The 22211-nt window shown below is 44.4% G+C and overlaps 1 protein-coding gene across 1 annotated transcript in view; it reads right to left on the bottom strand.

The window, feature by feature from the left end:
• The window catches only part of EXOC2 (exocyst complex component 2), a 126441-nt gene that overhangs the window by 91182 nt on the left and 13048 nt on the right, over window positions 1–22211 (bottom strand). Inside the window, exons 2-6 of the mRNA XM_048508268.1 lie at window positions 20527–20691; window positions 18446–18622; window positions 11018–11144; window positions 2354–2467; window positions 489–613 (exon numbers count right to left, since the gene is read on the bottom strand). Coding sequence (XP_048364225.1) covers window positions 489–613; window positions 2354–2467; window positions 11018–11144; window positions 18446–18622; window positions 20527–20644 — 661 coding nt within the window. The 5' untranslated portion in view covers window positions 20645–20691. The remainder of the gene's footprint in view (window positions 1–488; window positions 614–2353; window positions 2468–11017; window positions 11145–18445; window positions 18623–20526; window positions 20692–22211) is intronic.

Genomic DNA, 22211 nt, shown 5'->3' with positions numbered 1-22211 from the left:
TATCAGTGGTGGCGAATCTTTGGCACTCCAGATGTTATGGACTACAATTCCCATCAGCCCCTGCCAATTGGCCATGCTGGCAGGGGCTGTGATGAAAATCTGTATGAATCCACTGCTATCTGGAGATTAAGGTCTTGCTCCTACTACTGAAATCTCGGATCTCAGTTAATTGGTATATGAATTTTCAATCATATGAAGTAGCCGTGGTGATCTTGACCCACCACAATGAATTAACATGTGCAACTACTCACAGGACTAATGCCAGTCACAAAAAGAATAAACTACAATTTCTGAGGGGCAAACATTTCAAATGTTTATCATTTGTTTGTTTTTTCTATCAATCTGCACTCCATCTGACTTTTCAGCACCCTAGTGGCAATCTCAACTACCTTAAAATTTGCTGGATCAATTTCCTTCCTCTGAGGTTTTGGAGATCACTGTATTGAACGTTAAACTTATGAACTTCCTTTTACAGTCCTAATGCATACCTGCCAGGGCATCTTGCGCTTCAAAAAAGGTACTGAGACCCCCTTTGACATATGCCAGACTTCCCTCGTTTTTCTTGTTGGCTTGTTTCTTCAGATTCATTACTGCCATTTTGAGCTGATCGAAACTGAAAGCAAGAGAGGAGGAAAAACAGGTAGTATTTCTCCAATGAACCTGAAATTAAATGCTAAATATCAACCCCTCAAAGATCACATCTACATATTTAGAAAGACTAGGATGGCAATCAGCTACACTTTTATTTCTCTCAATGACAGCTACTTCGTACTTAGGTTGAATGCCAACATATGATGAAATTTGGCCAACATATGATGAAATTTACAAATTACCAGTCTACCATGCGACAACTACAACCAACATATGAAAAATATGGCTCCGTGAATCTACCTGCAGAAACATTTGGAACCAATAAGAAAAATTAAGCAAGAAAAAGTAAGGATTGTTGAAGGCTTTCACGGCCGGATTCAACACAGCCCGGAAAACCCACCACAACCAAAAGTAAGCATGTTTACGAAAAATACTGAGGATAAGTTTCCCTCCCATTAAAAATATCTTACATGAACATAAAACTTAGGGTAATGAACAGTTTATTATCTTTTAAAAAATCACTACATTGTAAAAAAAAATTTAAAAGGAAAGAAATTTCCCATTTTGAAAGTAAGATTGAAATAAAATAGAGTAACAAAATCGCCTTTAGTTACATGATAGATACACCAAATCCAAATGCCCTTCATACATATCTTTCATCTCATAGTTGCTGTTACTAGTCTAAAACAATAATTAGATCTTTGCCTTTTAAGATTTTGATTTTCTGCCCCTGTACCTTTGTTTATTCTTGTCAGAATGACAAATGTACTTGGTTCAGCAAACATGCCAAGATGAGGGATATTTAATTTAAATAAGTAAATACATAATAATGAACCCTGACTAAGAATTATGGCTACTGTCTAGAGGACAGCATTCTATGAAACAAAAGGAAGAAACAGTTTGCTGTTTCAAATGTAAAGTAATGGTTATCACACTGTAATTGTGACAGGAAAAGAACAATCTCTCATATCTATCAGGGTAAGCAACTACAGTTATTTTCTATAATCATGGCCCAAACAGCAAATCATCTCTTTTTTTAGCCCAAAAACTCACTATTGTTCATACCAAAAGCTGCCTGGAATTTGTACTTTTGTTCTTGTTTTCCATTTCAGTTAAAAATACACCATAATTATTGATTTCTGACTGACAATAGTAGTAAGAGTTTACATCAGAGGTGGGATCCAGCAGGTTCTCACAGGTTCCCGAGAGTAGGTTACTAATTATTTGTGTGTGCCAAGAGGGGGTTACTAATTGGTGATTTTGCCATGTGATTTTTGCCTTAGTTACGCCCCTCCTCTCAGCAGTAGCGTGCAGAACTTGAAGCAGTCTAGCAGGATGCGTGGCAGCCTGTGCTGCGTGCATTAGTTTCCCACCCAAGGATCAGTGCAGCGGCTGCGTCCTTGCCACAGCCCTGCCCAGGAATGCCCTGCCCCCAGAATGCCCGGCCATGCCCCCAGAATGCCCTGCCCAGCCCCATTAGCGCTACGCCACAGTTTGAATCCCACCACCATGGGAACCTGTTACTAAAATTTTTGGATCCCACCACTGGTTTACATACATACAAACTGTATATACAGACACACATACCTGTAGGGTACTTTTAATTAGATCTGTCAGTCCAAACAGATTTGGTTAATTAGAATACTTTTTCAGTTCCCTTTATATAAAGGAAACTGCACCAATGAAAATGCAGCTGTTGACTGGCAACCACTCTAAATACAAATGGTAACTCAATGCTAATACAAACTGTATGTCCACTAACCTAGTTGTTGAATGGTTCTCTATCAAATACCAGGCGGCAGAAAAATTTTCACTGGTAAAATCAGCACTCATGCCAGGAAACAGCGCTTCCAGTTCCTTTGGAGGAAATCTTCCCCTGAAAGAAGAACAAAAGCCACATATGAGGTATCTTCTAAAACAAGGGTCTCATGTGCACGACCATAATAATTCGCTTCCTGGATTTTGCTACGTGAACAAGACAAACAGGAAGTGAAGGATTAGAGTCGTGGAGCAACAGCGCACTACCCAATGAGATGTGGATCCAGCCAGAAGAAAACGTGCTCATGCTCTCCTGACGTCACAAAAAACTAGCCTGTTCTTCAGCTTAAAACAAAAAGCACTGAAACTTTAACCCTCAAAACAAGAAGATTAATGTTTCAATTCTCAACACAAGCATTACTGACAGTGCTGGCTTGCAGCCAAGGTGAACAGCATCACTACAGAAGAAAGAAGTGAACTGCTATCACATTAGAACAAGATGACTCTGGCCTAGCATTTGATTTGCAACCAGTGTCAACCAAGGCCCCTTCGCAGTTGGGATAAAGGGACCAGTTTTCCCCGTTTTTGCGTTCACATGCATCTATACAGGCAGCAATTGGAGCCCATGGAAACAATGCCTTCGCACAAAGATTCGTCTATTTTTAAAAATTACTTCCCAACCATGTGTAGCTCCGCGGGCATGCACAAATGAACCCCCGCAGCCATGCCAATGTCCCATAATATGACCATCTGCACTTGTGTAGCTACACAGATACAAGCCGCAAAGATGTTTTTAAAGGGAAAGGGGAGGCAAATAAAGCGCCTCCTGCCTGGCTGTTCGCTTTCGAGTGGCTGCAACCGGGGATTTTTTAAAAAAGGATCGCGTGTTTAGCAATTTTAAAAAAACCTAGATTGGGGGAAATAACACGGGACAGACTCGTTTGGGGGGCGAGATCTGTGCGAAGTCCCCCCACTCCCCAAACGGTTTTTTTAATGACCTACACCCTTGTTTATTGGCCTGTGCGAAAGGGGCCTAAATGCTTCCGAGAGTTTATGAGTTAAGACAAAAGTGATGGGCTTCCCCACTTTTCTTGCCCTGAGCATGTTGATCTGTATAAGCTGCCGGTGTGAGTGAGCAAAGACACATGCCTTGCCTTATGCTGAATCAGACCCTTGGTCCATCAAGGGCAGGACACTCTAATCCTGTGGTGGTGAACCTTTGGCACTCCAGATGTTATGGACTACAATTCCCATCAGCTCCTGCCAGCATGGCCAATTATGGTTACAATTCCCATTAGCCCCTGCTAGCATGGCCAATTATGGCTACAATTCCCATCAGCCCCTGTCAGCATGGCCAATCCACAAGGGCTGATGGGAATTGTAGTCCATAACATCTGGAGTGCCAAAGGTTTTCCACCACTGGTCTAATCAGACTGACTGCAGCTTTCCAGAAGTCTTTTACATCACTAACCAACCAATCCCTTTAAATAGAAATGCCAGGGATCGAACCTGTGAACTTGTGCATGCCAAGCAGATGTTCTGCCACTGAACCATTGCTCCTCCCCTCACGCCTAATCATGGTTGTCAATAAATGTGACTAATGTTTCTAATGCAATCTAAGTTAGTGATCAGCATCACTGATAAGACCTTTTGCCACCAGAGAGAGTACCAACCAGGGCTGAAGGAGCTTCTCAGCTTAGTCCTCCCCTTTGAAGGACACAATAAAATAACCAGTATCTGTAAAATAGGACTGTGATTTGTCCCATCTGAGGCATGTTATGCAAAAGAGTTTTTAGGGCTGTTTAAGTATATCACTATTAGGACAACATTTATTGCAAGCTGCACTGGTTTCTGTTTGCCTGAGAAAGACAGGATAAAAACATGCTAATAAACTCATTGTGATACTGAGTTAGGTCACACCATGGGCCTAATCAGATTTGGGTCCTCGCAACATTTTTGTTGAACTTGGGCTGAATTTATCTGTAAAATTCATCAACAGAAAAGTCTGCTTTGGCTTTAGGTCCCTGGCCTAGGAAGCACTGGTTATTTCTCATGGTGCTTGCACAGAACAAATGGAGCTTGACTGTGTATCTCATGTTGCGACCAAAATATATGAAGCCTTAGTGCATCTAGAACCTATCCTCACTCCTCAAATCCAGGTTTCCCTTTACCTTCCCCCTTTTTAAAAATGCTGGATTATTAGTAGCTTACTTTTATTGTGAGCAAGAACACACTAAGGAATCCAAACCACACTGTAAGCCAACAGTGTTGTCTAAGTCACAAGAAAGAAGATAGGGCTTTAAACCTGTGTTGAGAGCAGCTGTCCTTATTATGCTGCACAACGTACCTTCTACATTTTCAGTCATTTCATCTAAGTGTCTTTGCAGTGAACTGGTGCTGAGAGGAATCATAATTACGTGGTGTGGTAACTTATGCAAAACAGTACTCAGAAGCTCACTAATCGCTGGTAGGATGAGTTCCTCACCAATTGGATGTGGCTTCCCAGACTTAGAAATCAATAAAGAAATGTTGTATGATGCATGCAAATAATCAGTATGTTGTCATAAACAAGTGAACAATGTGAACATCACCCTTGCAAGCAGTGATTTCATAGGCAACCCAATTTGTGGGGTAGTTTGTCATTGCTTTCCCCGGCTATTCTTTACCCTCCAGCTATGTGCTAGGTACTCATTTACCGACCAAAGAATGGATGGATGGCTGAGTTGCCATGAGCCAGCTGCCAGGATATCTGACCCACAGGGGGCTTGAACTCCTGACTGTGTGAGTGGCAGTGCAAGCACTTAACCGCTATGCCACACAGCTCCTAAAGGAAAGCAATGGCAAACTACCCCACAAAAACGGTCTGCCTATGAAATAACTGTTTGCAGTGGTACCCCAGGGTCGAACACAACTGAAGGGGAAACGTTACCTTTACAAAATACAGAAATCCTTTATCAAGTCCAAAGGCTTTTTTAAAAGTGCCTTTTTTAAAAAAAAAAATGAGGCCAAGATACTTAGAAAACTATTGCTATCAATTTCAGTGCTTACAAAAAACCAGTCTTGAGAAACATGTCTCCCTAAAAAGCATGCTAAATTTTTTTTTACGAGAAATCAATGTGAGACTACAGCAGGACCAATAACTTTGGATAATTTCCATCAATATAAACAAAACAGTGTTACAGTAAGTGGATTGATAACCGTAGCCTAGCTTGCCAAATTGTCTGGATGAGAGACAATTGGCTCCACACACATAATGTTATGTTTTTCTTACGTTTTGCTGCCAAATTAACTCCCAGGGATTTGCTTACTATCTCGAGAACTACGGGGCCGATTATAACAGTAACAACAGAGAGGTAAGGATGTCCATCTTATTCGAGTGGTGAGAGTAGCTACCCTGGGTGGCAAACATCAGCTCGTAACCACGGAGACCATGCTGACATGCCTGAAAAATGTCAAGCGTTGTTATATCTCCAATTCATCATAAAAGCAAAATAAAAAGTGTCACAGCAAGAAAAATTAGCCTCAAATACTTTTTTTTCCCCAGCAGTGTGTGGAAGCGGAGCTGGCTGTACAATTTTGGTAAGCTGCCATATGAGCCAATTCACACAAACATGCACCCATAACTTGATTATTCAATGCCCACTGTTGTATGAACAAACACGGGGGCTGAGCTGACGGGACCAGGATGTAAAAAATTCTGCACGTGACACTTCTGATCCTCAAGCACTCGTTCACATGTTGAAGTCACCAACTGATGCCACAGTCACTGAGTCTCGAACATTTATATGAGATCCAGCCCAACGTGACTTGCTGCTCCATTGAAAAGCTTGGTGTTTGAAGTAACAACGGACTACATGAAAATCATTTCTACTGCTCTTGATCTTTGATAGGTATTTATTAAAATACTACAGTGGATGGGAGCAAGGAGGAGGAAGAGAGGCTGATATCACTATTTACTGAAATTCAGAATATCAGCATTCCCAATTTAGAATTTATGAGCACATTCTGAGGTGAAACCAAACCTCTCTGAAGTTTGAACTTGGCCCGCAATCCATTTGACCACAGCCCTAGTCACCGTGCCCTTTGAAGAAGAAGAAGAAGAAGAAGAAGAAGAAGAAGAAGAAGAAGAAGAAGAAGAAGAAGACGAAGAAGAAGAAGAAAAAGTAGTAGTAGTAGTAGTAGTAGTAGTAGTAGTAGTAGAAGAAGAAGAAGAAGAAGAAGAAGAAGAAGAAGAAGAAGAGGAAGAAGAGGAAGAAGAGGAGGAGGAGGAGGAGTTTGGATTTATATCCCCCCTTTCTCTCCTGTAGGAGACTCAAAGAGGCTTACAATCTCCTTGCCCTTCCCCCCTCACAACAAACACCCTGTGAGGTGGGTGGGGCTGAGAGAGCTCCCAAAAGCTGTGACTAGCCCAAGGTCACCCAGCTGGCGTGTGTGGGAGTGCACAGGCTAATCTGAATTCCCCAGATAAGCCTCCACAGCTCAGGCGGCAGAGCAGAGAATCAAACCCGGTTCCTCCAGATTAGAATGCACCTGCTCTTAACCACTACGCCACTGCTCCTCCTGTTTTCTTTCCAGAAGAAAAAACAAAACCGGAATCAGGTAGCATAGTCACTGAGAGGGACTTGGCTGTGGCCTTCACTAGACCCTGTAGTCAAGAACCCTGGGAAAATAGGTCCCTCCTAACAGATAAATTTTGATTTGTGTGAACAGTGTGAACAGTTCACTAGATGACGAGGAGGCCTCCTGGACTCACCCCATTACTGATGCAATTATCAAGAACTAAGAAGATCAGTTAATATGACCCTGAGGGAACCCAAGTGTGAGCCAATTCCAAACACACCTCAGGTAAGTTTGTTCATCCCTATCAGTAGCCAAAATCTTAACTACTACCAAGCACAACTAAAGTGATGAATGCTTCGTTTAAGCATCTGGTTTGGAAGAAATGGCTCAGCGATAGCTTACTTGTATAGCAAGGTATAGTTACATAAGCTTTCATTTTTAAAAACGGAAAATTTGGAGGCCCAAAACAAAACTTTTGAAGCTGTCAACAATAGAAAGGTAGTCACTTTAGCATACAACTATGCAAAATCTATTTAGAAACTCAAGTCAGTCGATTTCACTGAAGATCTTTGGCAAAAAGTAACAAGAACTAAATTCCAGAGGATTTTATAGGTCAGGGGAGCCATTTTAAGTAAATAAAGACTGAATGGCAACCACCATAAACAAACCCCGAGTCACCATGCGCATTCCCCCTGTCTGGTATCAGCCAGACTCCTAGCAGCAGAAGTTTGTACCAGCTGTATTCTGTTACTCAAGCATGTAGGAGACCAGCAGAAAGGATGCTGCAGCAGACTAAACAGGACAAACCCCAAAGGTGATAACAAGGACTTTCCCCAGTGGTAGGACAGAGGACAAAGATACTGTCTGGGGAAAAAAAATACAAGACAGCCAATGACAAATCTGGATACAACGCAAGTTTAAGACTTGTACGAGAGAATATAACTATTGTTGACCATATCCAAATGACACAGAGGTAGACAACAGGAAGAAAGGGGGACGCATACAAAATGTAAACAAAGCTGAGCACTTTGAAGTCACATTCACTACAACAAGAAAGTTAAACAGCTACTTAAATACCTTCCACTAAAACAGACTTGGTTGCACTAAAATGTACTTGGTCCCAAAATTCTGCAGTTAGTTGGGCCAGATATTATTGTAACTAGGTAGTTTTCCTTCTAATACAGAAACTCAAATACAATGCTAAAACTTGCAGCTGACTGTACAAGAATTTAAGCACTGTAGCCATCATGCAACTACCTCGTTGAAATAATCTCTGTCATATAAAGGAGGATTCATATGTTCCATTAGGTGGCAGTATATGATAAGCAACTTAGAACTTCTCAAAAATAAAGCATTTTAAAAGTGAAGAATCAAAGGAGGCAAAAGTCCTATGAATATTTCGCTCTGTACTCACTTTCAACCATTGCCCAGTAATGGCACAGCAACTGAGTGCAAAACTTACCACCTCAGACAATTTCCAGCCACGTGAGGCTCAGTTTGGATCGACCATGATTGTGAAACTTTGATGGCCTTTTCATATACTGAGAAAGAACAGTAGAAAGGCTGCCATTTCACTTAATCAGAAGAGGAGCTGCCATTTAGCTTAATCACAAGAGTTCACTACACCAAGCTCATAATCTCATCTGCATTGTCCGTGGAAGGGGGCCCTGGCATTCAAACCCGTACGGCATGATAAACTACTTAACATGCCATACTGACTGCAATGATAGTAGGATGTAGTATGAGCCTTGAAGAAGCTCACATGCGAAGCTAGGTGCATTTTGGAAGATTCACTGCAACTGATCACCCAATGGAGGAGGCAAGACTCATTTCTGCTGAGGAATTCAGTTGTGTGAGCGGTAAAAACTTTCAAAAAACTTTCCGGGCCCTGCGGGACCTTAACAAGTTCTGCGGGGCCTGCAAGACTGAGTTATTCCACCGGGCCTTTGGAGAGACCAGCTGCTGATAAGGTGCCCAGAAACAACTTAAGGCCCGCTCTTCCCTCCTGAAGGAGTTTTTAATAGTTGGATGCCATCTGTATTTTAATTGGTTTATAGAAATTGAACGCTGCTTTTAATTTTATATATGTTTTATGTATCCACTTGTTCTGTCATTGTTTTAAACCGCCCGGAGCCCTCCGGGGGAGGGCAGTATATAAGTGGAATAATAAATAAATAAATAAAAATAAACAAATAAGATGCCTTAGGCACAGCACACAGACTTCCCCAACTCTCCTTGGCTATTGGTTACTGAAGAGTCAACAGAACCTTCTTCACCGGATCTGAGCATGCATCTCAGATGTGTAGCTGCCAGGGGGCGGGGTGAGGTGTCTTGCCCCAGGCGTGTGCCGGTGCGAAGCCTGGGTGTTCTGGGGCGTGGTGGGGGCGTGGCGGGGGCACAGGGCACACACGTGCCCCGGGCGCAGTTCCCCCTTGCTAAGGCTCTGATGCCTCTTCTGCTGTGCAGAGAATGGCCCGGAACGGTTTTAAAGGTGACCAGAATCAGGCTACAGAGACAAATCAACTCCCTCCCCACCAACCCTTTCAACTGGGCCTCGTGATCCTCCCACAACCTTCACCCTTTTGCCTTCTACCTTTACAGGTTCCTTTTTGAACTGGCTCGGTCTTGGTCACGCTAGCCCAAGTCAGCCATGTTTTCCCTGGAAATGGAAAGAATATGACACAAAGAAGTGGCAGTGCCCCTTTGCATGTCTCCGTAGAAAGGGGGCATTTGTAGAGTCTTAAAGGAGAAGAGATGCAAACAGATAGTCAATTTAAAATTCGCAGTGGTGCTCAGAGGCTTCGGGGTGGGGGAGAAGATTCTGCCTTCACCCTTGAAACAGATGTTTCAGATTTATTTCCAAACCTTTCTAAATGCTGCTCATTACATCATAGCTTGCTAATATGTTCTTGGAAAAAATCTGAAGGGCAAAAACACAGTAAAAGATCATCACCTTGTTCTAAATTAAGGAAAATAACCACACCTGCTTGTCTTAAAGAACCATATGTAACAACTCTTGCTTAATGCATTTATCTAGAACGCTATGTTCAGTTCAAATACATCTGCAGATTGTTTTTGTGGAAACAGAACTATGGTGGTTTTACCGTATTATCATAGCTTGCACCTCTGCATCCTTATACTGATTTTTTGGGGGAAAGGTGGGTTTCTTTGGCTGTGTCTGTGTTCCTGAAAACTTGTCACCACTTCAGGACGCAATCCACTAAGCAATTATGAAGCAACAAGTCCCAAGTAAAGTTAATGTTCATACATTTGCCTACTTCTTATATATTTATTTATTTTCTTCCATCTCAGCCTTCAAATCAGCCTTAATTTGGATTGAAACACTTTACCCCTGGCTCTTAGTTAAACTCGCCAGGACTCTTTTAGCTTCAAAGTGGGAAGACGTCGCTTCTCAAAAGCGTGAAGCATCTTGGACTGAGAGACTTTGTGTCAGGAGGTATGCACTTAATGAAGCACACCTCACATCTCTCCATTATGCCCCACCCAACCCTTATTATACCAAAAGACATCAAACATTTGATCAGGTCAATACTCTCCCCACTCCCACAGCAGCCCCACAACTGACACTCACCTGTCTTCAATGCTCCATAATTGTTCAGGGACAATCAGACTGCGAATCACTCACACATCTGGGGGGGGGGGGGGGGGAACACACACACACACACACACACACACACACACACACACACATTTGGCATTCCTAGGAAGTTTATTTACACACATTTACATATATATATTTGGCATTCCTAGGAAGTTCCCAAAGTAGGTGGCAGCCCTTGCCTATAGGCTGCCCCATTTCACTGGCTTTTGAATAGGCCCAGGACCCACTGCGTTCACTAAGAAATCACATTCTCCATACGTCAGAGAGCATCACTTCTTTTAATACAAATTTTGATAGTCCCAGAAAGCACCAATAATTTTTCTGTCAATATTACTACTTGGATTGTGGGAATTCAACAATAGACTTCTATGAACCAAGCCAAATTCTCTACCCGTGCTTTCTTTCCACCTCAAATTGTGATACCTTTCTGGGATTCTTCCACAGGGAGCCTGCTTAGCAGGCTGGTCAGTCCTACTTGGTACTCACTTGTCTATTTCGATGCCGAGAGGATTAGCTGGACGCAGAGATAAAGGGGGCATCCCTTTGTTCCTGTCAGTGCGCATGTCATAATAGTTCATTTCTTCAACCCAGACAGCAGACTGATCCAAGATACCTAGAGAAAACAGAACACATATCCTTGTAACAATAAGCCCTGTCCAGCCTCATGAAGTTCTGCCCTGCTGAATTAAGTTGAAGAAGCTGGATAAGACCAAAACACATGCCTAGACAATAGTCCGGAAGCTGCAGGACAAAACTAACTATGAAAAAGGCTCCTGCATGGCTTCTATTGTTGTCTGCTAATATTACTATGTAGAAGTAGCTGAGCCATATCGCTACGACAGCATTTTAGCTGGACTGAAGTTCTTTTCATGCATGGCCCTTGAATGGTTTTTCTAGGCCTATAGCTCATCTTTGAGAACCTTCACTGGGGGAAAAGCAACGTTATACTTACCCACAACTGTTGTGTATGGAGTGTCTTCTGTACAGTTCAGAAAGGGACTGTGCAGGCACAGGCCAGCTGCAGAAAACTGAAGAAGGCTTCTAGAAGCTCCAGAGCAATTGGAGTGCTTCTTCTCCCCTTCCTCTAGAGCAGGAGTCTTCAAACTATGGCCCTCCTGATGTTCATAGACTACAATTCCCATGAGCCCTACCACTTGGCCATGCTGGCAGGGGCTGATGGGAATTTATTTATTTATTTATTTATTTATTATATTTGTATACCGCCCTCCCCGAAGGCTCAGGGCGGTTTCCAACAACATAAAAATTTAAAACATCATAAATATAAGTTAATTAAAATACATAAAATATTAAACTAGAGATGGCTTCAACTATTCTATTCTATTCCCCCTTTTATGAACCCACGGGAGGCCAGATGTTTACTTATTATTGCGGTTGATATCATCCCGGCTGGCCAAACGCCTGGCGGAACAGGTCCGTTTTACAGGCCCTGCGGAAACTTTGTAAATCCCGCAGGGCCCTGATCTCACCTGGAAGCCTGTTCCACCAGGTAGGGGCCAGAGCCGTAAAAGCCCTGGCCCTTGTAGAGGCCAGCCGGATCGCCTTGGGGCCAGGGATCACCAGTAGGTCCGCCTCCGATGAACGGAGGGGCCTAGAAGGGCAATATAGGGAGAGACGGTCCCTTAGATATGCAGGGCCAAGGCCGCGAATGGCTTTAAAGGTCAAAACCAAAACTTTAAACATGACCCGGTACTCGATCGGCAGCCAGTGCAGTTGGTATAGGACCGGAGTAATCCGGTCCCTCGCTGTTGCTCCGGAAAGGAGTCTGGCTGCCGCATTCTGTACGAGTTTCAGTTTCCGGATCATGGCCAAAGGTAAGCCCGCATAGAGCGAGTTACAGTAGTCTAATCTAGAGGTGACCGTGGCATGGATCACAGTGGCCAGATCAGAACGGGAGAGATACGGGGCCAGTTGCCGTGCCTGCCGCAGATGGTAAAAAGCTGCCTGGGCTGTCTGGGTGACCTGGGCCACCAATGATAGAGATGGATCCAGAGTCACCCCCAGGCTCTTGGCAGACGAAGTTAATTTTAACGTCTCGCCAAGAAGGGTAGGCAGGCCAAAGGCCACCGGACACTCCACCCGACCCAGCCACAGGACCTCCGTCTTAGTGGGATTCAACTTCAGCCGACTTGCACTCAACCAACCAGCCACAGCATCAAGACAACGCTGGAGAGCATCAGGGGCCGAGGTCGGGCTGCCCTCCATTGTGAACAAGAGCTGGGTGTCATCAGCGTATTGGTGACACCGCAGCCCAAAACTCCGAACTAGACTCGCCAGGGGGTGCATGTAGATATTAAAAAGCATCGGGGAGAGTATCGCTCCTTGCGGCACCCCACACATAATGGGGCGACGCTTGGAGATCTCACCCCCCGATGCCACCTGCTGTCCCCGATCTCGGAGGAACGAGATCAGCCAATTTAAGGCTGAATCTCGAACCCCGATACCAACTGGTGGTGGACCAAAAGATGGAAGTGATCTACCACCATATCGGCAGCTGGCGGTGAGATCTAACAACACCAACAGCGCCGGACCGCATACTCTGTCCAAGTGTGAGTGGGAGGGTGGAGTCCCACAACAGTGACCAGCACCGTCTCGGTCCCATGACCAGCAGCGGGAAGCCAGACTGGAAGGGGATCCAGGTACGTTTGTGTCATCCAGAGGAATGCAGCTGGAGCTGAGCATGCAGCCGCTCGCTCAATTACCTTGCCCAAGGCTGGCAGGTGAGGCTGAGCCATTGGCGGGATCGCCAGGATCTAAGTGCGGTCTTTTGGGAGGCGGGCGGACCACTGCCTCTTTAAGCCGACCAGGGAAAACTCGCCGCTCGAGGGAGCAGTTTGAGCTCTCATCCAACAGGTGGCTCCGAAGCTCCTCCCCTGCAGGCTTTCACCAACCAGGAAGGAACTGCGGGTCAAAAGGACAAGTGGTAGATCATTACAGCATCCAGGATCCTGTCAACATTCGTTGGGTCCAGTAATGGCTGAAGTGGTCCAAGAAAGGACCCAAAGGCGGCCCAGGGGCCTCTAGTTCACATACCATTATCAATAGTGGCAGGGAGGGTGTGGAGGTGGGTCAGGACTTTGTGTGTGAAGTTGTTCGCAAAAGCCTCACAACCTAATGCCAAGAATCAGTCTCTCTTTGGACCCTATGCTCGAAGAGGTTGTCAGCGTCAGAATTACACGAAACAATTGTGCTGTTGCGAACTGGCAGACCAATAGCGGAAGCAAACAATGCCCGCTTCGTCTCCTTCACAGCACTCTCATAGGACTTCATAAACGTTCGATATGAGTGTCTTGACCCCTCGTCAAAGTACCCGCCCGCCACCCTACGCTCAAGCCGTCTCGGGTTGCTGTGCATCCACCTCAGCTCCTCGATTGTACCAAGGAGGCGGGTTGATCTTGATGCGAGGAGAGGGCGGCTTTGGAAGTGATACCGTGCGACGACTTCAAGAGAGCCTGTTATTCACAGCTCTCTACCAGCTCATCTAGAAGTAAGCGCCAGTGGGCGGGCGTTGCCGTGGAGCATTTTGGAACCGTGCTGGTTCCAGTGGTCTCCGCAGGCGAGGGCTAAAATAACACGTCACCTAGACGGGGGGGCATGGGGAGCATAAATTAGGAGCCTTCGGGACATAGTGGTCGGGCCACGGCGCTCTTTGTACAGAGGATAAGACCACATGCACACCTGCCGCGAAGACTAGGTCCAGAGTGTGGCCTCCCTTGATGAGTAGGGACACCGAGTATTTGTAAGAGAGAGGCCTAAGCGTCGCCATGGATGACACTAGATCAGCTGACCACTGGCCGAGGAGGCCGAATCAACATGGGCGTGGAAGTCACCTAGCAGTGGCGAGGGTGCTCCAAGCGCCCTTTCAGAGGCGGCCTCCAGAAGCCGTGACAGGCTATCCGCCGGTGCGCTAGGTGACCAGTACACTAGCAGGATAGCCAGCTTCTCTTGGTAGTCCCAATGAAGGCCTAGACACTCCATGCCATCAATCACCGGGACAGGGGACGTCCTGAAGGCGATAGTATCTCGGATGAGCATCGCCACGCCACCCCCCCGGCCCTGTGTCCGAGGCTGCTGGACTGCCACGGTACCCCTTGGAGTGAGATTGTTGAGGGCAACTGTTTCGCCCTCTCTCACCCAGGTCTCCGTGACACACACGAGGTCAGCAGCTTGATCTCCGAGATATTCTCGGAGAGTAGCATATTTGTTATTAATTGACCTCGCGTTAATCAACAGCAGCCTAGGAGCAGAGTAATTAATCCCTGTCCCACTACCTGCATTCTTTGGGATAGGCCGTAGGTCAGACAGAGAGCGAGCTTCACCATATCTCACTCTGCATCTAGTATTCGGCCTAGGCCTACCGTCATACCTCCCTCGCCCCAATATCACTGGAATCCCTGACCCATGTAGGGCCTCCTCGTGGGTATCTTCAAAGGGGGGCATTCTTACCTGGAATAAAACCACATATGCTAGTATGTTTACAACAATTTAAGCTTAGCTAATCAATGACCCGGTACTCGGGTCATTGTAGTCCATTGTAGTCCATGAACATCTGGAGGGCCATAGTTTGAAGACCCCTGCTCTAGAGCCACCAGGGGGCTGGTTTCCCACCCAAATGATCATGTGACGGAGGTGGGTTGAGTGTTCTTGCCTCAGTTCTCGCTTCACTGCTATGGAACAGCACCAGTCAACCAAATGGCCCATGGGAAGGAAAGGTGGGAGGTATTTGTACTTGCACAGAAGACACTCTATGAACAACAGTTACAGGTAAGCGCAACTTTGTTTTCATCGTCGTGCTTTCAGTGCAGACCTTGGCAAGGAAAGCAGCTGAAGAGACTTGGGCCCTGGTTGAATGGGCCTTAAGGTAGAGTGGACAATCCGGTTTATCATTGGCATAAGCCAAATTGCAGATACTATCAATCTAAAAATGGCAATTGAGGAAACAGCTTTTCCATTTTTAGGCCCTCAAAAACCAATTTTTACTTTGTCTAAATAAACTTGTACGTTTCAATAAAAAGGAGTGTCCTTCTGACGCTGAGTGAGTGCCTGCTCAGATGGTGGCTGAGGATGTTGGAAAAACACTGATAAAGTAATGGAATATGTGGAACTGGAAAACTGCCCTGGGTCTAAATTCCAAGCTAGGACGTAGAACTACCTTATCAGGGTGGAATCTGGTAAAAGGGGAATCAACCTGTAGAGCCGATCACTTGCCCACTCTTCTGGCCAAGGTCATAGTGATCAGAAAAGCAACCTTGTAAGGTAAAAAAAGACAATGCAGATGTTGCCAGCTGACAAACCAGGGAATCATACTGTGGAAGTGTTGGCGACAACAGCGTAGAGAGGTATTCTTCACATTCTTTTTAGCCTTTTCAATAGGAGGCTCGTAAGTGGCCCATTTGGCCACTGGAGCTGAAGTCAGATCAGATGGAGTTGTGGGGGCTGAGGAGACCAAAGACATACAAGCCCTCTTTAAAGATTTCTCATTGGGAGTGGCCTTAAGTCTTGTTCATGTCTGGAGTAAAAAGGCAACAAGATGGGTACGCCTCGGGGACATGAGTCTCACCGAGGCAAAAGGGACATTCATTATGCACATCATTCTAAGCCATTTTCATTCCACACTTTGAATATTTCTTGAATAAAGACAAAAAGAAAAATTCTGAGGTAAATGAAGGGCTCAGCTGAAGCCTGTCCTCTCTACATGGTGGCAAAGAGAGAAGCGAGGGGGAAGTGTTCTCTCGTCCCGTCACATGACAATTTGGGTGGCAAACCAGCTAGCTCTCAGTTCCAGATGGAGGGAAGGGGGAGCACTCCAAGCTCTCAGAAGCTTCTAGAAGTCTTCTAGTGCCTTTAAAAGTCTATGGAGTCCCCATAAGTCAGCTGTGATTTGATGGCACTTTCCACCACAATTCTTTCTTCAAATCAACCCCAGTCAAAGAGAGGACATTTTTTGCTGCCAACCACTGACTGATTCCAAATGGGAACATCCTTATTTGTTTGTCTAGGCATTTCTATGCCACTTTTCCCCGCCAAAGCAGCTCACAGAAATGTCTCTAACAAACATTTCATGCAATACAATTTAAATAAACAAAACAAAGAAAATTAATACATCCCAGGTAGGTCTTAAATCACTGCGCTCCAGGCCATGAGCTCCAGGCTAAGAGTCATAGGTCAAGTGCCTTCAGTTCACTCCCAAGGGCACAGGCCTCAGGCCCTAATGAAACTACCTGTAAGCAGAGGCGAAAACACACTAGGTCCAGATGGTACACAGCAGCTGCTGAAAAGCTAGCAGGATCTTCCCTATTTCCTCCCCTGTAAGAAATGCTTCTGACTGTGCCTGGGCTAAATACATGCAAGCAGAGGAGAAAACACAGCTCAAACAGCACTCAGTGGCTGCTAACAAGCTAACAGGATCATCCTAACTCCCTGCCTGGACAAGCTCTATTCAAACATTCACAATACTCAGAGGGAATGTACCTAGTAAGGAACAGATTGCAGAACTGGGTCCTCTACATTGTGTGTGAATTAAACCTGTACAGCAGAATATATTTTTGCAAGGTTCCAAAAAGTGTGCACAGAAGTTAATGTATTATTGGGGTGCTTCATCCCAATGTATTATTGGGATGAAGATGACAGCCACTGATGCAGGCGAAACGTCAGGAGAGAATGCTGCTAGAACACGGCCATACAGCCCGGAAACCACACAGCACCCTAGTGATTCCGGCCGTGAAAGCCTTCCACAATACTAATGTATTATTATTATTATTTATTATATTTGATAGACCACTCAATCCCCAAGGGGCTCTGGGCGGTGTACGACAACAGTAAATTTAAATACAAATTATAAATTACAAATGTAAATATTAAAATCCCTTAAAATCACAAGCAGCAGCATCATTAACCCACATTTATTAATCAATTAATTTAATTTACATTGAATTGATGGCATCCAAAAATGCATTTTGTACATTTGGAGGAACTCAACACACACAGGGGGGTCAAACTGATTCGTTATGTGGGCCAGATGTGACATAAATGTAACTTGGTTGGGTCAGGTCCTGGAGGTTGGGTGGCTGCCTTGGCTGGTTAGCCCCCAGCAGACATGCCAGTCCAGATCAGTGCGGGGGGAGGGGGGATGCCTCAGCTGGTGATTCCACCTAGACCAGCTCTGGGGGAGGTGGTTTGTACTGGGGAGGGGTAGCTATGTCAACTGGTGAGCCCACAGCATTGCCACCCCAGATCAGAACCACTGGATATGGTCAGCACTGGGGGGGGGGGAAGGGTGGCTGCTTTAGCGGGCAAGCTCACAGAAGGGCTCGCTTGTCCAGATTGGCACTGGAAGGGTGGCCAGATCAGGTTCAAGGCGGGAGTTGCCTCAACTGGCTCGTGGGCCTGAAAAGCACTCTCAAGGGGCTGCACCCAGCCCCTGGGCCGCATGTTTGACACCCCTATTCTATTCAGTTCTGCATTGCCAGTCTGTGCAGTCCCATGCAGGACTGCAGTGAAGATGCAACAATGGATGTACAGTCTGTTCTTCTCACCATTCTGTCCTGTATTTAGATGCATGCAAAAGTAGAATAAGAGAAAATCGAAGGTGCTCCATAAGGTGCTGTCTGAATACAAACATTCAATTACCTGGAACTCAAATGGGACAAACTTCTAAATACGAGCCAGCAGGATTCACATTCGTATGAGAACAAGTCAATTTAAAGCTACAACCTAGCAGAACTGAAGCATTTCAATTTAAGAAGATTCTCAGAGGAGGAGCCAATAGTATAAAATATGCTTTGCGCATAGATGGATCTAAATGAGACAAAGGTTGGGAAAGGCATCATGTCTAGGGCAGTCTGGAATACAAACCATGGAAGTGAATGAACAGGTTCTTATGTAAGAGGTACGTACCTATCTTTTCAGGTTTCAAAAGTTTGAAGGAAACCGTTGAAGTCCCTTTGCCTCCCGACCTGGTGGTGACAATGATGTCACCTTTCTCATTTTTAGCTTGACCAACTCGACACACGATTTTACTGGCAGACATCCATTCGGCAGTCAGAATACAGTTATGTCCACAGATTGTCAAGCCTGCGTAGAAAGAGAGTCGGATAAAACAGAAACAGCAGAAACGGATGGACAGCAGCGTCACTATTTCAGAAACACCTGCAGTTTTCTTAGTCCACAACAGGGGTCTGCAACCTGCGGCTCTCCAGATGTTCATGGATGACAATTCCCATCAGCCCCTGCCAGCACGGCCAATTGGGGCTGATGGGATTTGTAGTCCATGAACATCTGGACAGGCGCAGGTTGCAGACCCCTGGTCCACAAGGACTGATCCTTTTATGGATTCAGACAAAAAAAAATTTGCAAAATATTTTTGGGGTAGCACTCTAAACCAACAGACCTTGATGTTCAAGACTGAAGGACTCAAACTTAAAGAACTAGAGCACAGGTGTCAAACTCGCGGCCCTCCAGATGTTATAGACTACAGTTCCCATCATCCCCTGCCAACATGATGCTGGCAGGGGATGATGGGAACTGTAGTCCACAACATCTGGAGGGCCGTGAGTTTGACACCTACGAACTAGAGGACACCTGGAAGAGATAATCCTTTTTCCCACCTGCCAGATTTGGACTAGATTGAACACCACCGGGTGTGGCATCATTACAAACTGAAAGGAGAACTGCATCCCAACTGGGGACAAGGAAACTAAAGAAGGGTTATTGGGAAGTTTTAATGAGAACTGCCCTGTGCACGGTTTTAAAAATGTACAAGAACCGAAATAATGATTCAGAACAAGTTATTCATAACAGGCAGCACTAAAAGAACCTTAGCTACAGACCTGCCCCTCCAGCATGCCGTGCAACATAAGCAATGTCTGCTGGCAAAAGGAAGAAGCAACACAGCCCAGCCCGTTCCAAAATGATATCATGCATAAAGGTTGTGATAAAGGTTAGTGGATCCCATGGCAATCAGCCTCATCCTGAACAAGAAGCTAGGGAACAGTACAACCGTGAAAGAAAGGCCAGGATTGGTGAGCTACAAATCAAAAGCAGCAGCAGCAGCAGCAGCAGCTAAGGCTTAACTTAAATCTGGAAACACAAGGAGAATAACTAGAACAGCCCCACACTTATGGAGACAGAGGGGATCTTGCATATTTAAAGAAGCCAGCACAAACATTCTTTAGCCTTCCTGTTGAGCAAGGAGCATTCAAACCATCCAGAAATTGCAGGTGAATCTGAACTTTCTATATTTCTTGTTTGCATCTCATTTCATTTTTTCTGCTTCAATATGGAAAATAAAACATACCCACCTCCCTTCAGAGGGCAACAGTTTGTACTTGTTCACATTATTACATTTACATCATTACATTTTTAACTTGTTCACATTATTACTTTTTCTGGGGCAATAGCAGAAGCAGAGCCCAAGAACGGACTGGGTCCCCCACATCTATGTTAAGCGCCACTAAGCATGGCAGTCTACACTTGTGCACCTGAGAGATGCAAGATGTGCTTGGACATCTACAGCCAAAATGCAAAACGAGAAGAAGCCCTCAGACTTTTCCAGCAATCCAGATTTGGTTTGATGGCGAGAACTTCACAGTATGGAGCATCCAGGCGTCTCATAATGCAGGTTGCTGACAAAAGTTCACATTCAGGGACTTCGACAAATGACAGGTGGGGGTGAATTTAAAACAGCCACAGAGCTCAGCTTTCCACAATCCAGCCCCTTCGTTTACACTTTCGACAAGGTTCAATTTTCACGGTGCAACTTCAAAGTTGCAATATGGTGTTTTAAAGGCTAATTTTAACTGTCATCGACATTCAGCCTTGGTCTCGGTGCCTCAGTGTCAACTCCTCCACTTTATGATGAAAAAAAATATCAATTTTTATTTTCATTTTAGCACACAGTTACCAAAACCGGCTAGCAAAGTAGCTTGTTTCTGAATGAGACTCTAGATACTCAAGTTTAAAGAGCCTTTTTGACTTACCTATAAGATCTGCTGTGCCTGTTCCCAAATTCTCTCCTCGAATTGTGACCTTTGTCCATGCAATGCCTTCATTGGGAGAAATACCCGTCACGAGAGGGGGCTTGCGTGTATGAGACATAATGGCTTTCTTCTTGTATTAAAGTCCAGATATTCTATAACCTGAATCTGTAGAAATCATAATACTTCCGTTAGTTACACAGAACCTACTATACTGAAAAGACTCATTTGTAAATGTTAGCTTTTTAAAAGGATGGGTTGTTTTTGTGGGGATTGATTGTTTTAATTGATTTTAATGTTATATATCGGTTGTGAACCACCCTGAGTCCCTCGGGGGAGGGCGATATATAAATTTGATTAAATAAATAAATTGTTATGAAACAAACTTTGGAATCTGATGAAACCATAAATCAAACAATGAGCATACCAGTACCTAAGACCAAAAATCCATCAAACAAGCAAATAAAATTTTTGCTTAGATCCAGCAGCATACCAGATATTGCCCAAGAAGTGACCCCAGCCCTATTCTGATTGTTTACAGTAAGTCGAAATTGAAGCTGGGCGGATGTAGATATCTGATGCTGAACTAATATCACCAACGACAAATTGTAGGTACAACACTTGGTTGGAAGAATGCACCCCACCAACTAATTTTAGTTGGCTTCAGGGATTGAATAAGAATAGGCGCAAGAATTTATTCAGTAATATCAGACATCCTAAGGGGTTAAGGGCACCGGAGAATGCAGAACAATAATCCCACAATCAAAACAGAAGACTTAAACTAGTGAAATTTTTAAGAAATGCAATATTAATGTGAAGGGAAAATAAAGCAGTACATATTTCAGTACTTTATTTTCCCCTCATTTTTCCAATTTCACTTTATTCAATAATGCCGAGGCATTCAGGTGATGCAACAGAATTAAGACTATACGAGACAGTGATATTATAAAATATTGGAGCATGCTTTACTGGATTTCAGAAACTGGAATACTGCACTTCTTTGTATTATAGAGGGAATACATGTAATAAAAATGCTGAGCCTCCCAAAATCTAATATTTCTACTGAAGTATCTCTTTGCTTATTGCAGAACACTTAAAAATCCTCAGTGGAATGGTGAGTATGGAGTAAAGACCCAAAGCATTAGACATCTTGATTTGGACTGGTGCCCATTATCTGCAAAGAAGATAGGCATTTTCCACAACTATAAAGATGGGCAATGAATGCTTCTGAAACTTGTTAGAAATACTGTTGTCGTGTGCTTTGGCTGCATTCTAGTGTTGAAATATGAAAAGCAAAACAGTTTTAATCACACTGTTTTGAAAAGAAAGACAGTGCAATCCTAAACCCATTCATTTCATAGAATACTATTAATGTCAGTTTTAGGCATGATCATTCCATGCCCTCTTCTTATATAAACTTATGTGCCCTCTTAGACATCCTTAGTATTATCTGATAATTGCCCCATTTTGCTCATTTGGCCTCAACCAGAAATCGGGCCCCTGGAACAGGCTGCTATACTATTTTCCACTGAAAGATAAAAGTGCGATCAGTAGTGTTGCAGCGGAAAAGAAGGTAGCACACTTCTGCAGTAGAAAATGGTCTGAAATGTCTTTAAACATTAAAATTCATTTTTAAACGCAGCCTTCGTCAAGACGATTATTCTTTGCATTATTACAACGATAAAAGT

The sequence above is a fragment of the Sphaerodactylus townsendi genome, linkage group LG09 (assembly GCF_021028975.2).
Source record: "Sphaerodactylus townsendi isolate TG3544 linkage group LG09, MPM_Stown_v2.3, whole genome shotgun sequence".
In the NCBI taxonomy this organism is placed as follows: Eukaryota; Metazoa; Chordata; class Lepidosauria; order Squamata; family Sphaerodactylidae; genus Sphaerodactylus; species Sphaerodactylus townsendi.
This window is presented reverse-complemented; position numbering and strand designations above follow the sequence as displayed.